This window comes from Aulostomus chinensis, chromosome 9 (genome assembly GCF_037954235.1).
Source record: "Aulostomus chinensis isolate RoL2024-O1b breed Wild chromosome 9, RoL_Achi_v1.0, whole genome shotgun sequence".
Taxonomy (NCBI): Eukaryota; Metazoa; Chordata; class Actinopteri; order Syngnathiformes; family Aulostomidae; genus Aulostomus; species Aulostomus chinensis.
The window spans coordinates 16,085,503-16,101,488 of record NC_141328.1 but is presented as its reverse complement, the minus strand read 5'-3'; the positions used below and the strand labels follow the sequence as shown (position 1 = coordinate 16,101,488).

The 15,986-nt window shown below is 42.1% G+C and overlaps 1 protein-coding gene across 4 annotated transcripts in view; it reads left to right on the top strand.

Annotated features, from left to right (window-relative positions):
- LOC147256061 (myelin transcription factor 1-like) overlaps positions 1-15,473 on the top strand; it is a 114,495-nt gene extending 99,022 nt beyond the window's left edge. For 2 of the 4 annotated variants that reach the window (XM_086213963.1, XM_086213966.1), the window contains 13 exons: positions 345-559; positions 1,364-1,551; positions 3,275-3,532; positions 4,133-4,287; positions 4,492-4,554; positions 4,939-5,007; positions 5,501-5,563; positions 5,852-5,932; positions 6,496-6,717; positions 8,150-8,241; positions 9,369-9,472; positions 10,591-10,734; positions 10,943-15,473. In XM_086213963.1, coding sequence (XP_086070089.1) covers positions 345-559; positions 1,364-1,551; positions 3,275-3,532; positions 4,133-4,287; positions 4,492-4,554; positions 4,939-5,007; positions 5,501-5,563; positions 5,852-5,932; positions 6,496-6,717; positions 8,150-8,241; positions 9,369-9,472; positions 10,591-10,734; positions 10,943-11,086 — 1,798 coding nt within the window. In that variant the 3' untranslated portion in view covers positions 11,087-15,473. The remainder of the gene's footprint in view (positions 1-344; positions 560-1,363; positions 1,552-3,274; positions 3,533-4,132; positions 4,288-4,491; positions 4,555-4,938; positions 5,008-5,500; positions 5,564-5,851; positions 5,933-6,495; positions 6,718-8,149; positions 8,242-9,368; positions 9,473-10,590; positions 10,735-10,942) is intronic. The other 2 variants (XM_086213964.1, XM_086213965.1) reach the window with 2 other exon arrangements.
- Positions 15,474-15,986: the final 513 nt, after the last annotated feature.

The following is a 15,986-nucleotide window of genomic DNA, read 5'->3' as shown; positions in this document are numbered from 1 at the left end:
AACAGGTCTGACAAAAGCCGGGGCTCTCCAGGAAAACGAGAGGGCTTAAAGCTCATAAATTCCATGCTGTACAACATGCAAATGTGCCCTCTGCTGATAAGAGAGCTTTTAATCCTGCTGCACTCCTGCTAAGTACACTGTTGCCCCTATCTTTACTCTCACTCCACCTCCCTCTCTTATTCTCCTTTTCTCTCTATTTATTTTGGTCTTGATTGTGTGACTCTTTATTGAATTACTCCTCTTTTATTCCACACATTCCCCTTGTTTATTCCACTCTGTATGTTCTGCTTGATGTTTTCACAATGACATCTTCTCCTCCCTCTCTTTCTTCTCAAATCTGGCAGGCCGATGTGCTTCGTTAAACAGCTGGAGGTGCCCCAGTACGGCAGCTACAGGCCCAACATGGCCCCCACCACACCCCGCGCCAACCTGGCTAAGGAGCTGGAGAAGTACTCCAAGGTGTCCTTCGATTATGCAAGCTTTGACGCTCAAGTGTTTGGGAAGCGCATGCTTGCTCCAAAGATGCCCACCAGCGAAACCTCACCCAAAGCCTTCAAAAGTAAGCATGGAGCATTTTTTCTTTTTTGGTTGTTTCCCTTTTGTGATGATCTGTTAAATTTCATTTTTTGGCATATTTTTGCATAAGTTTTACATTTTTTTTCTGTTTCATTGTATTCAACTGTTTATTGCAATCCTGAGATCCAAAACACTCAATGCATGATGTTTGAAAAGTTTATTGTTCTTGCAACTAAATCTGGACTTTTAGAATTCATGGAAACACATTCGGCCTACTGAAATCATTCTTTTCATAGTTGGACTATCATCTGTCTAACTATGGCAGGAATACTCTTCATTCGACTGTAAAGTGGCCTGGTGTTTGCATTTTTCTCAGGAAATGCAGTGTCGTTTACCCCAGAGCTCAACGTGCGCTGTCCGGGGTTATCATACATGAACGTACAGAGAAAACAACACATCTCTGGACAGACGAGGAGACAAATTTCATGATCTCAGCTTCAGAAGTCATCTATTTTTCCTTTAGTACAGAAATAGTGTGTTTATTTATATACAAAGCTAAGATGTGACATCTGACCTCAAGTGGTCATCAAAGACAACGATGGCGATGCATTTGAAGTAACTCATTCGCTCAGAGCCGTCCACTTGGGATCGGTTCATGCATCTTAGAACCAGGACAGAACAAGGCCCCATTATATGAATAAGCTTAGAGGATATCCTCCTTTGCTTAATTACTTTTTCTTTCATTGGTTTACGTTACTTAATCACACACACACTTGCAAGCACAGACACACTGTCCTCTCTCTTGAATGCCACTTTTCTGATTAGTTAAATGTTTATGTTCATGCAGCTAAGCCCTCATTCCCCAAGTCACCGTCCCCCAGCCTGAGTCTCCACGGTTACGGGAAGACCTCCTCCTTGGCCTATGACTATTCACATGACGCAGAGGCCGCTCACATGGCTGCTACTGCCATCCTCAACCTGTCCACACGATGCTGGGAGAAACCAGAGAACCTCAGCACCAAACCGCAAAATAAGGTACATAGGCCACATAGGCTTTTCTTCTGTGAATTAATGTTAATCAGTTCAATCGAAATAACTTCAAATCAGTCACTTATTGTGCAGATTGATTCTTTTATTCTCTTTTTAGCATTCAGAAAAAAGAAATGATCATTGCGCTAGATTAAGTGGCAGCTCTGCTTTCCTCTCCCCTTCTCTCTACTCCTTTCCTCTCCTCTCCTCTCCTCTCCTCTCCTCTCTTCTCCTCTCCTCTCCTCTCCTCTCCTCTCCTCTCCTCTCCTCTCCTCTCCTCTCCTCTCCACATGAATGCATCATCATATCGGGCATTGGCTTACAGCAACAGGATGGTGTTGAGATGCAGTTGCATCACTTCTCCCATCCTCTTTCATGCTTTCATCCCTCCTTCCCACACACTTTTCATGTTGTTATTGAATTTGGCTGACTGCCAGTTCCGTGGATTATTTTTCCACCAGGTAGCCTTTTTTCATTATCTGCTGGACGGATCTCCCTCTCTCTCACTTTTTTCCCTCTCTATCCACCCTCAGCACTTTCATTTTCTTTTCACGTCTCTTTTTATTCTCTTTTATCATCCTCTCTTCCACTCCATGCATGTCTCTCTGTGTTTCTGTCTATACTCTCACTATTTGCTTCTTTTCCCTCTCTGTGCACAGGAGGTGTAATTGGAACGCCACTTTCCCCCATATTGTGATTCTTAAAAGCCTTTTTACCTTGCAGAGGAGAGAAAGTGACTGCTTCATCATTTTTCGATTTCCTGACATGGTTTTAGGAAGATAAAAAGTGAAGATTAATGTCTCTGGCAGCCAAGCAGCATAAGGTGTTGTGTAGCGCGGCACTGAGCAGGACATCCAAGAGCAGGACTTAGCCGTGCCATACTACAGCACGCAACCACAAGGGACTGATCTGGAATCAGAGTGTGAGCCAGTGCAAATCCAATATTGAAACATTGGAGAACTGAGCTCATCAACCAGGGACATTTCTGGGAACTCTTCCCATTTTCTCTCCTTCTCTAACCCTTTGATTTTTCTGGCCCATGACCAGCCCATATGAGCGCCATTTTAGATGAATGCTGAAAACACGGCTCGTCTCAGCCCTCGATATCTATTCACCTGCCAGCACGATTACAGAGCACACAGAGATGAAGCGCAGCATTGGTGCTGCTGGCAGAGAATGACCAGAGTGCATCTCATATTACTGCTAACATGCGAAAGCGATGAAGGCATCACTCTGAAGTCTTAGAAACAGTGTCACTTAAGAAGTTAGCTAGCTGGTAGCGTTTGGGACTTGCAGTAACACACATGTCATAAAAGTGACAATGAATATTAGACGTGAGACTAGACGAAAAACAGGTGTACATAATAAAATGTGAGAAGGCTAAATTCCACTTAGCCCGGTATTGTGCCTGCAGGCTCATAGTCACTAGACAGTGGTATAAAAGTAATTATGGTGAATGAAGGATGAAAAGAAAGAGAGAATGAAAAAGAACACACTGAGTATTCTGATAAATGCGTTTGGATTACAAGAATCTGTTCTTAGAAATTTTTCTTTATTCTTGTATATTTTCTCGTACTTGGTGTAATAATGAAAAGTTTGAGTGGCATAAGTAAGACATTTAGAGGTAACTTTTTTGTTTTAATTGTGGGAAGCACTTTGTGTTGCATCGTTTGTATGACGGGTGCTATACAAATAAAGTCGGATTGATGGATCCATGTGTTCGCTGCAGGAAATGGACATTGAGGTCGACGAGAACGGCACACTGGACCTGAGCATGAAGAAGCCCATCAAACGTGAGGGCAGCCTTTCTGGCACCAGCCCTGGGGTACGGTCTCCAGACCCTTCATCCTCCTCTTCTTCCTCACTCCATCACAGTGGAAGTAGTGGGATGACGTCACCGAATCTACACGCCTACAAGCAGGAGGAGTGGGAGGGACCCCTGGATTACACCAAACCCAACCGCCAAAGGGAGGAGGACATGGATGAGGTCAGTACAATGAGACTGAGTGGAAGCACAAGCCAAAATGATACTTCAGTTCCTGTGATGTTAGTCACAGTGGAAGAACCGCAACATAAATAACACACAAACAGCCTCAAGCTTTCACAATAAGAAAACTTCTGATTGTTTACATCATTTTGTGTAATCCCCTTTTCTTTACTTCCTGTTGCCTTCGCCTCTTTCTATTATTCATGTATTTCAGTGAAATGGCAGAGTTACTGCTCTGTTAAAACATTGCATTTATGTAGCAGAGGTGGTGTGTCAGGTACATTGCACCATCCTGGCTTTGGCATATGCAAATTTCTTCTCCTTTGAACTTTTTCAAAGAAATATAAAGGGACTTGAATGATAATTTTTTTATGAGGATACTCTACATTTGGAAACATCACTTGTCTACAGAAGAATGAGAAAAGTATCAGAGAAATGTTTGCAAACTTTCTTGAGAGAACGCCACCCTTCAAAAAAAGGTTTATGAAAGTCAATACGATCGCCTCACAGCGACGTGATAAAATCATCGAAGGGTCGCAGAGGACGTTAAGGTTCATCATTGCTTACATGTGTTCTTGTCTTCATTTCGATATGTTTCAGATGGAGCACACTGGCCAGTCATTTGTCTTATCCGACCCAGAGGACAGCGACATGATGCAGGATTCTCTGGAGGACAGGAAGTACCCAGGAGAAGTCACGACCCCAAGCTTCAAGGTCAAGTTTCACCCCAAGGATAGCAAGAAAGAGCTGCTCGCGTAAGTATCAAAACCAAGAGTGTACAGCCATGTTGGCATCTTTGAACCAACTCGCTCACAAGCGTCTGTTATTATCATTGTAGTGATCACTGTAGTGATGAAGTGGAGGTTCTATTCACATGGGTAGTAGAGCCACACTGTTGGTATGGCTGGGATCCAGTTCAACTTTTTCTCATCTGTGTGCCCCTGTCTTCTTCTCTGCAGGTGCCCTACTCCCGGTTGTGATGGCAGTGGCCACATTACTGGAAACTATGCATCCCATCGCAGGTAACTACTCCTAATATGATCACACAGTAGGCTAGTGCTGGCTGTAGAAATGTAATGCTGGCTCTATTGAGATGTCTGGGAGTCCAGAGTGGGTGCACCATGACTAATGCAAATATGTTATTTGATCCTGACATGCCAGAGGCAATAAAGTAGCGTGAGCCAGGAAGCAAAGACAACCATTGACTTTGTTATGCATTCGTAATTTACTCCTTGCCGTTCGTCCTCTTTTCCTAAATGACCTTGGTATGCCTCACAATCTTCATTTCCCTTCACTGACTTCTTTCTCCCCCTCTCCTTACACTTGTTTCCTTGTCCCCCTTTTTTTTTACTCTTCTTTTCTTCTGCTTGTCCTTCCCTCTTTTTTTCTCTCCACTCTCCCCTCAGTCTGTCTGGGTGTCCTCTCGCTGATAAGAGCCTCCGGTCCCTCATGGCGGCCCACACCCCTGAACTCAAGTATGTCTGCTCTACACCTTCGCTGTCTTTTCACTGCCACTTTAATGCACTGCTACTGACGCCGTCCAGCGCCTTTATTCTGCTGACGTTCACTTATCTTTTGTTGCTGGCTGCTGCTGCTGCTGCTGCTGCTACTGCTGCTGCTGCATCTGTCACGGTGTTTTTTTTTTTCTGTATCTGACTTGGACTATGCTTGATTTCACTTTCAATCAGTTTGCGTAAATGTGAAATGAAACCACAGTTGTGTGATGTATAAAGCATTTTTCAGCAGTTCCACGGCTCACCATAGACAGATACAGAGGTGGTGAAATAGCAACGAGCCAGTTTAAATACAGATTAGGCTCGAGGGTGAATAACTTAATCTGATAAGCAGAATATTTATTTTCCTCATCTGTGTAACATAATTTTCATGAAGACACTTTACTATTCAACAGCTACAGTCTCACCTTCTCTGCTAAGCTTGAATTTAATGTTAAACATTACTCTTTCCCAGATGCCCCACTCCAGGATGTGACGGCTCGGGTCATATCACAGGAAACTATGCCTCCCACAGAAGGTAACACGCAAACAAATGTGCACACATGCACAGACATGAACACACAAATACAGTCAGTGAGAGAGGCCCAGTGACAGTTCATGATAGAATTAGACAGGGACCACACATTTCCACACCTTTCCATAATCCTATCTTCGGCCATTTTTTTTTTCGGCGTTTGAGTTGATTTGGTTTGTAATTTGGTTGAACAGCCTCTATGAAAATATTCTTCCTTCTACTGTTCTCTCCCTTTATCAAGCAATCACTTTTTCAACCCTTTGTTATCAACTCCATACTTTCTGTTTTCAGTCTCTCTGGGTGCCCGCGTGCCAAGAAAAGTGGAATTAAAACTCCTACCAAGGACAACCAGGAGGACTCCGAGCTTTTAAAGTTCGTACCGCTCAGAAAGCCATAATGTCTGCTTTTAGCGAGACTGACGGTAAAAGTAAAATGCAATAAAAGAAAGAGAGAGAGAAAGAGAGAGAGAGAGAGAGGAAAGTCATGTGAATCATATGCAGAGGTAGTGACCTGTCCCCGTAATGGAATCAAACAATCAGGCCTAACTCAGAGGAAAAGACACTTAGATGCAGATACTGATTCTGACTGTAGTTGATGGTAGAGTGTCTCAGAGGAGATTGTCAGTACAAAGAAACATGGACTTCATATTGCATTTGCACACAAAACAGTAACTTGAAAAGCATGTTGATAACCGCATGTGCTAAATCTTAGTAGCTCTTCTATCCAGTAATATTATTTTTGTATAATGAATGAATTTGGTCCAGCAGAGAAAGCGTATAACTTCAATCTTCAAGATAAGATTCAGCTGATATTTCGGGATTCTCCTCATCTCTAACCTGTGTTTTCCCTCTCTTTATTTCTTCTCCCTGCTGCCCGGCTTCAACCTCTCCTTCTTCTCCTGCTCTTCTCTTCCTCTTTCCACCTGACCCCTGCAGATGCCCCGTCCCGGGCTGTGACAGCTTAGGCCACATTAGTGGAAAGTACGCCACACACCGTAGCGCCTATGGGTGTCCGCTGGCGGCCCGTAGACAGAAGGAGGGTCTCCTAAATGGCACACCCTTCAACTGGAAGGCCTTCAAGACAGAGGGACCCACCTGTCCCACCCCAGGATGTGATGGCTCCGGACACGCCAACGGAAGCTTTCTCACACATCGCAGGTAGGCTGCGTCCATTTTTGAGGTTAATGATTGATTGTTAAATCTTTTTTGATGAATCAGCTAAACAGAATCAGCTCCAAAAAAAGGCTCTGGTTTTTATATTAAAAGTGGCAAGCTAATGTGAAAATGTAGGATGTTATCTATTGATGTGCACTTATTTGCTTTGTTAAGGCCATCTTTAATCTGTCCGCAGCGACACTTATTTCTTTCATTGCTAAGTTGTTTTGAAAGCTCTGTTCCTCTTTTCAAAAGGAGCTGTGGGAAGTACATTCCCCCCCCCATACGTGTCCTTGTTATGTTCAAACTCAACAAATTTCAACCCAGAAATGTCTCACTTAGGAAGGAACCCACAGCAAAACTCTTTCCTTATGTTTCCCAGACATTCATTTATTCATAGCATCATAAGTGATTTTCATTCACTGGAGCTGCACATAAGTGGATCAATCTAGCTGCTGACATGTTGGTCAACTCAAGTTTGTTGGTAGCTGATGAAAATCCATCTGAAAACCATTGTACGCTAAAAGCTGACTTTGGCCGGTATGACCAAATAAATCATCAGAGTTCTGCATGACTCGTGACGTGACTTGGCTTGGCTTGTTTGACTTGTCCCGTGGTAAATTAGAACTTCAGACTTGAAGGTTAAGACTTGAGACTGACTAATGACTTGTTAGCAATGTACTTACTCCCTTAGTTTTGTTTTGTTTTTTGGGGTTTTTTTTTTTGGAAAAAACAAATACAAGATGCAACAAGCAAGCCATAGTAGCTGTAACCTTAATTCTACAATTCTACAATTCTACAATTTCATTTAGCAGACGCTTTTGTCCAAAGCGACCTTAAACCAGCTGACTTCTAGTTTTTATCCCAAACTTGGCTCTAAATCTTTAGTCTGCGTACAGGTATGAGACCGGTATCACACTTTTGGCTCCCTAAAAACCAGGGGCAAGGGGCCTTATGTTTAGTGTCAGTGTGACAGTAATAGTGGTGTGTGTGTTTGTCTGAACCGTCAGTCCCTGGACAAACCAGCTGAACCGTTACTTTAAAGAAAAGGTCCATTATCCTTATCTTAGCTTTAAGACCAACATTAGAACCACCAGCCCGATTGTAACTTCAAACATAGAAGATTTTTAATTGTCATGATAGATTTTGCTCCCTATCCAGCTGGCATGGCTACAACTTGCAGGTTTTCAAATTAGTCTGACCTGACTGTTGATCAATTCTCAAACTGACCTTACTGGAAAATATACTGACATTTAGACGGAATAAATTATGTTCAACAACACAAACCTATTCAGACAAGAGCCCATAGCACAGACCAATCTAACTCTCACCAAAAGCGCCAATACTCTATCTACAATTATTTCCATAAGCCAGAAAATGTTATTTTTATGGATTTTTTTTATAATGCAATTCTGTGTGTTACTTGTCCACGCAGCCTCTCAGGATGCCCTAGAGCCTTGTATGCCAAGAAAAAGGCCAAATTCCCCACAGAGGACTACCTGAGCACCAAGTTCAGAGCTAGTGATGGTAAGACATGTTGGGGAAAAAAAGCTAAAGATCCACAGGATATCTGCACTGTATATTGCTTGCATGTGTTTATATTGTGTGCCAATCCATTTGTTTATTGCGCACCTATTTCAACAAAAAAATACATCGTATCCATCCACTAACATTTAGCATGTTCATACCATGTCAGAGAAATTCCACTTATTCTCTTAGTCCAACTAAAACTGATCATACTAACATACTTTGATAATGCGGTTGAGTTACTCCAGCATTAAATCAGTCAACCGCCCCCAAAATGGTTAAGGCTTGCTGTACATATTTGGAAGGTCCCTCTGCAATATTTAACCCAAAATTCAAACAGCACAAAGTCAAGGGGGGTAAGATCATGGCACGTGCCAAAGCAACACATTGCTGGATAGACAAGGTTACAAATGTCAAGGCTGAAGGCTTTGTCCATTTTTTCCATCATTTTCTTGGAGTTTAAGAGCGTTTAACAAGGATGCCGCCTTCTGTTGGCGGACTTGTTTGATATGTTGATGTGCCTCAAATATTCTCCTGTCAACAAATTGATTTTGTAAACTGGGCCTGCAACAGTTGTCCCATTGAATTACCTAATCAAGCCGTAACTGTAGCTCAATTGTAACTATGCATTTAAAACCAGTAGAGCACTGGAGTGGCCGAGTGTTCCTGGTCTGTGAACTGAAGCCAATGGGCTGATGCCTTCTTTCGTGCTAGCAGGGTGACTTAACTTTCTTGTAATGGCCAGCAGGTGCCGACCACACTGGTCTCAAAAAGAAGTTTGACTGCATAACAGGCAAAGAGAAAATTACTCTACAGCTCAACTCCTACTGGCTGAAAAACCTGTTAACGCCTCTCTGGTCTTTTGTGCAGTGTGAACAGCATTAATCAGTCTTCATTCATCATTCAGGCCTTGGTCACATGACCATGGAGTAGACATGGGTATTTATGGGCTTGGCATTGATCGGCATTGAGGGGAACACAAAACCGGTCTGTGTGTCAATCGCAGCAAAACCACAGTGGTTTGGACCAATCAGCATCTTTTCTCTACGGAACACAATTTTTGTAATGGAATTTTAAATGAGATGCATCACTTTTCTTGCGTTCTAATAGTTCATTGTCTCATTCAGTCCTGGACAATGACGAGGACATCAAGCAGCTTAACAAAGAGATCAACGACCTCAACGAATCCAACAATGAAATGGAGGCTGACATGGTGAACCTCCAGACTCAGGTATGTGTTTCTGTGTGAAAATAAGAAACACGCAGGTGTGGAGGAAGCACCTTTACCTATCTGTGACACTCAGTCCCCTGAATGTCATACCAAGCATGACTGTTTTATTTAGCCCAGTGTATTGTCCTTTCTCTAACCCTCAGCAGTGTCCTGAAACAGCTGGGGACTTTTGTTTTTAACAAACATTACTCCAACTGGAGGAAACAACATTTTAAAGGACCATTTTCAGCTGCAGGATTAGTACACGTTGATGTGTTCATGGGTCATACCATGCAACGGTGTAGCTCTCTGATGGGTTTTAATAGTTTCGGGACAACTGCGCTTAATGGCATACATGCAGTCCTTGAAACTATGACTCAGTCTTTCCGAGGGATTTGTCGCCATTTATCGACAAATACTGCTCATCATTTCTAAATTACTTTTACGTTCCCTGTTATTAAACCGTGGTAAATCTCTGTAATCCTGCTTCATGCAGTAAAGACATGAAACATGTTGTGGCATTGGACTAGATTGTAGATTTTGTATATTATTGGGATATACTATAAGTACTGTTTTGTTTTGTTTTTTACTTGTGGTAAAGGTTCTAGCTGTTCTGGTATTTGCCACTTATCTATTGATATTCCACATGTGCAATTCCACATTATCCACATGGACATTCCACATCACTGATAATAAATATTTAAATCTCCATGAGTATCGCAGTTGTCTCTAGGAGAGTTGTCTGCATCCAACCAAAGTTCTGCTGTGATTTGATTACAGTAAACAGATCAAAATGATGCAGAATTAACGACGTCATGATGCTTTTTGGTAGAAACTTTGAATGCACGTTTGTCAGGTCTGTCCACAAGAGAATTAGATCAAACAACTTTTACAATGCTTTTTTTTAATGGAGTCTGGTTCAAATCGGCTACAGTGAGTTTTAGGCAACGTCATGGTAATGGCACACTTGATTATGCCAATAACATGAGTTATTAATAACTTTTTGCATCACTTGTGACACCCATTGCATCTTCTTTCTTTTGGACTACCATGTGAGTTGTGCATTATTGTACTGAACCAAATTACCGTACTTCTGAACTATCGTGCTGCACTAACACCGGCTGCCCTTGGTGTCATAGATTTCCTCCATGGAGAAGAATCTGAAGAGCATCGAGCATGAGAACAAGATGATCGAGGAGCAGAACGAGGCTCTGTTTATGGAGCTGTCAGGTCTCAGTCGTGCCCTGATCCGCAGCCTGGCTAACATACGCCTGCCACACATGGTGAGTGATCCCCACACACAAACATACACTCACACACACGAACAGGGCAGGACCTTCTCACACTTTTTTTTTAAATGGGGGAGAGGGAGAAAGACAGGCGCTTTGATGGAACATACTTGTTTGGAGGTGAATCTGGCACGTTGTCAAGCGCACAGCCGTTGGTTTGCCTGCTCATCTCAGTTGCGACTGGTTGTTGTTTGCACCACAGCAGGAGCCAATCACCGAGCAGAACTTCGACAGCTACGTGAGCACCCTGACCGACATGTACACCAACAAGGACTGCTTCCAGAGCCCCGAGAACAAGGCTCTGCTGGAGAGTATCAACAAAGCTGTGAAGGGCATCAAAGTCTGAGACTTCACACACTCACACGCACACAGTCACTCACGCACACACACACATACACACACACACACACACACACACACACACACACACACACACACACACAAACAAGGAAGAGCAACACTGTCCTGAAGCGCAGGAGCTTGACAGAGTCGGAGAGATGTTGAAATACTCTACAATATATTGAAATATGAAAACAAAAAAAAGGGAATTCAGGTTATTTAAACAGCAACTTAAAAAATCAACCCAGGGAGCACTCTGTTCGAAGAAAAGTGAAGCGGACCAAAATCCACACCACGCTGCTGCTGCTGCTGCTGGGATCGGTGAAGAAGCAGGACAAATCCTTCAGGCAGAATGGATGGAAAAGAAGACGAATGCTACTTTGAATTGTGTCAGGGGGTGGGTGGGTGGTTAGGTGGGTGTTAACATGCTGTATGTTTACCTGGTGTCACGTGTGTATCCTGAACTGTGTTTGGAGGGAAGTTTTACTGCTCAGATATGTCGGAGGATGGAGAACATGCTTGATAGGAAGAGGAGGACACAAGAAGACTGGAATATGTCCTGTAGCATTCACTGTGGCGACTGAGTGTGTGTGTGTGTGTGTGTGTGTGTGTGTGAGTGTATTTGTGTGTGTGTGTGTGTGTGTGTGTGTGTGTGTGCAAGTTCCAAAGGCTCTCTGCTCCATGACCACACACACACCCACCCGCCCCTCCACACCCCCCCCCCCCACCCCACCCCACCCCCCAGCAATATGAGGCATGCACTAAACTGAATGTGTGTTTGCTTTGCGGTATTACTGCAGCAAAGGTGTCAGCAGCGATATGTTGACTCTGTTACGCAGAGAGGAATTCTCCAAGCAAAGAGAGACTGATCCAGGAACAGCGACGGTTGTTCAGTTTTAAAGGGATTCCAGTTTTAAAAAGCAGCAGATAAAAACTTTTGGGTTTTGTTATTTTTCATTTTTATTTTGAAAAACTGAAATAATGGTTGTGATAGTGTGCACACATTTCAAATTCAGTTAGTCATGTGAATAGTATTTATCGACATAGGAATTGCACTTCATTTCAATGAATAGTTTTGTGGTACAATAATTATTGTTATATATGACTTATTTAAATTTGTGAACTTTCAAATTGTAACTTATTGCCATTTATGTTTATTTATTTGAAGCAATCTATTTATTGACTTTGTTTTGTAACTAAAAAAAATGATGCATCTTTACTGATTCTCATCGCAGCGATTTGCGGATGTCTTATGTCGATATTTTAAGAATCTATATGAGACGACTGACAAGGCATATTTTCTTTGGAGTACTTTTTAAAACTTTTTAAGTGCAGATGTTTTATAACTGACAAAAATCGTTTTTTGATAATTTTACAATTGTTCTTGTTTCTCCTCCCTTTTTTAATTTTTATTTTGTCTTATGTTCTTTCTGTTACTGGTACGTTCAGAAACCCACTACTGAAAAAAAAAAGAAAGTATGTATTTATTATTTATTTAATATGAAAGAAATGGACTGACATGGCTGTATATTTATTTTGTTATTTATGTGCGTGATGTGACGGTTGAGTCTGAGTAGTCTTAAAGATCCACTGCTAATATTTAAATAAAGAAACAAAATCAGTACAAATACTGTTTGATTACTTAGGCGTATACCTAGACATACCAGCAGCTGATTGTAAAACAACCCAACAAAAGCAATCACTCTTCTGTTGCTATCTGCTCTGTCTTTGTTCGAGCCATCTTGTGTTTGCTTTTGTCAGGTGACAGAAAAACCAAGGAAATTGGGAAGATACAAAAAAAGATGAAAATTTTACCTCTCCCAAGCGCTTTGTAGCGGCCGATACTGGCTCATCTCTGCAATGTACCATAGAACACTTTTGATTTGTATATTTTATTTCTGTCAGTACAATGGTACAATGTATTGAGCTCTATTCCAGCAGTGCTTTGAGCCTGGATGTAAGGGTCACATGCACGCGCGCACACACACACACACACGCACACACACACACACACACACACACACACACACACACACACACGCATGCGCGCGCACACACACACACACACACACACACACACACAAAGCAACATATCCTGTAGGATGGCCTCCTTTGACTAACTTCTATCAAACATACACACCCTTGTAGCCTTACTCTAGATTTTAATTTTTTGATGCACAAAGTGCCACTAAAAAAAAAAGAAAGAAAAAAAACTCACTTTATTTCCTGATTCTTTGCATATCTGCAATGTAACAATGTCTGGTCCTGGGAAGACCACGGCATCGAGGGAGCGGTGATTGTTTCAGATGCCTTTATTTCTCTGCCAAGATGGCCATAAGTACACTATATATACATTCTGTATAAATAGATTTTAAAGATGCTATATATATGAATATAAACATACATATATTTTTCCAGTGTAATTGTTGACTTGCTCTTCTCTTGCATTACCTTATCAAACTTAGCTGTGTAGAAGAGATGTGAGGGGCGTTATCAATAGGAGGCAGTTACACCTTATTAAATGTCACTAAGACCTGCTCAACTGTGGCTTTAAACAAACCGTCCAGTCAAGCTGAGGGCAAGATGTTGACGATACAGTACAATAATTTGCAAGTGTTTCCTCCCCCCACCCCGCTACCCCTCGTTCTTTTATTTGTCTGTCCTCGATCCAAAATGTCAAAAACTGTATGTTGTACCTGAGACATGAAACTAGATGGTTGGCTCTTTATTCCTTAAGTGTCATGTGAGTTCATGTACAGTTTAAAAAAAAAAAAAAAAGAGAAAGAAAAAAAAAAAAGATAAAAGATGATGCCTCTGAATAATGTTCTGCACATAGTGTTTGGCTATGTTGTGCAGTTATTGTATTGTTCATGGTTAAGACCTGCTCGCCGCGAGCACATTCTCTTTAATGTTGAAACAAGCAAAGTAGGAGACGTTAGTGTGACCTGCCTTTGAGTGAGCTGTCGCAGCTACTGTGGTGTACAGTATGATACCTGTGTGTAAGTCTGATGTCAAAGGCATGTTGTAAATGTGCTTTTTAGCCATTGTAGAATGAAACTCCTTTGTGCACTTTCTGAATACCTGTTGAAAATGCCAGCATTTGACTTGGAAGAACCCAGTAGATCCTTGGCAATGGCGAACACCCCCTCCCCTTCACTGTTGGGTGCGTCGCCATGCATTGCCTCACCTTTTTTTTTTTGTTTTTTGCATAGATTATGTCACACGGAGACATCTCTTTGATTCAGGGGGGCTCAAAGCTTAGAAACATACAAAAAAGAATCTTTTCTTTCTTCTGAAAAACCAAAAGAGATTGGCAGGAAGCAGCAGAGTATTGGTTCTCAGGTGACGGGAGCGAGCTGCTGAAGCAGAACAGAGCAATGCCATAGGTTAGCCAGTCAGCTGGGGCTACTGGTGATAGCAGCGGCTGGATCGAGGCCTCGTGTGAGACGAGATGAGTGCGTGGGAGTGGGAAATTGATTTGTCAGGCTACACATTCTCCCCCTTGTTTAGGAGGAGGCGTTTGTTGCATAAATATACGTCCATCACTAAAAGAATGTCAAAGCTTTTTATGACTTTTTAACCCCCCCCTCCAATACCCCGTCTCTTCATGTCTTGTGTAACCTTTCCTCAGGAAAGATAGTTTTGATGCATTTGGTTAACAAAGTAGCATATTCTTCCTCTCTTGAAATGCACGAGAATACTACCCGAGAGTGTTAAGACTGTGAATATTCTCCTAACTTATTTGATATGGCATGACCCCTTTTAAACTGCTTGATGAAATTGTCTACTGAGGTATGTAAATGAATATCACTGAGGCCACGAAAGCATAACACTTTCAGAAAAAAATGCCAGCTTAGAAAGCAGAAGCAGCCTGCGGTTGGATCTGTGCCCACGCACTGTATGTTCCCTTATTTACATAAAAGTACTGAGAGATGCAGTTGTATTCTTCTAAATAAATTGAAAAACAAACTGGTCAGGGCCAAGTAGTTCCCTCAAGCACTGGGAATGGAAATAAGTTTGACAATATGTCACCTTCAGGGACGCCAGACCCCAGACCAAAATTACTTAATAAGAAGGGGAGGGGGCACACCTTCGCATTCCGGTTTCAGTTGTGCTTGTCCCACATCACATGGAAAAAAGACTGGTAGCAAAGAAATGTCAGTGGCACTTTTCACCAAGCTGAGTAAAACCAAAAGCCCCCCTCTTCCCTCCTCTTGCTCCTCTTCCTCCTCTTCGTCCTCCTCCCTGCTGTTAGTCTCAAGCTGTGTGGTCTTATCATGTGTGCCTTTCTCACTCCGCTCACTTCAAGATACGATATGTTTACACTTTGGCAAAACTGCTTCAAATGACGCTGAAAAAATTCAGTCCGGATCTTAATACTTTTGGGAAAGGTAGGAAGTAGGGGTGGGGGTGGGGGTGGGGGTGTTGGTTGGGGGCGGGGGGGGGGGGGGGGTGATGTGCTGTTTTTGTTACCGAGATATAAAAACGAGACGATTTTTTTTGTTTGTTTGTTTGAGTAAAAGAAACTGTGATCTCATTCTGTCGATTCAGGTACAAAACTGCATGGACAGTTTCTGTGAAGGAACATCCTCATCCTCATCCTCATCATTATCATCATCATCATCATCATCCTTAGATAATGCATCCGTGTGCAGGGCATTATTTTGAAACAAGTGGAAGTCTCTGTACATATTTATATTGAGAAGAAACAGTGTTATAGTTGTTGTATTGAAGACAAGTTGAAAAGATGAAATAAAATGAAATTAATTTCTGACAAAAAAAAAATACATCCACAGCCAAGGGTTGTCCTGCTAGCACATTTTTACAGAGATGAGCTATTTTTACTGGTGATTTTCTAGCCACTGATATTGATATCCTTTTAAAAAAGTACAAAACTTCCAAAATGA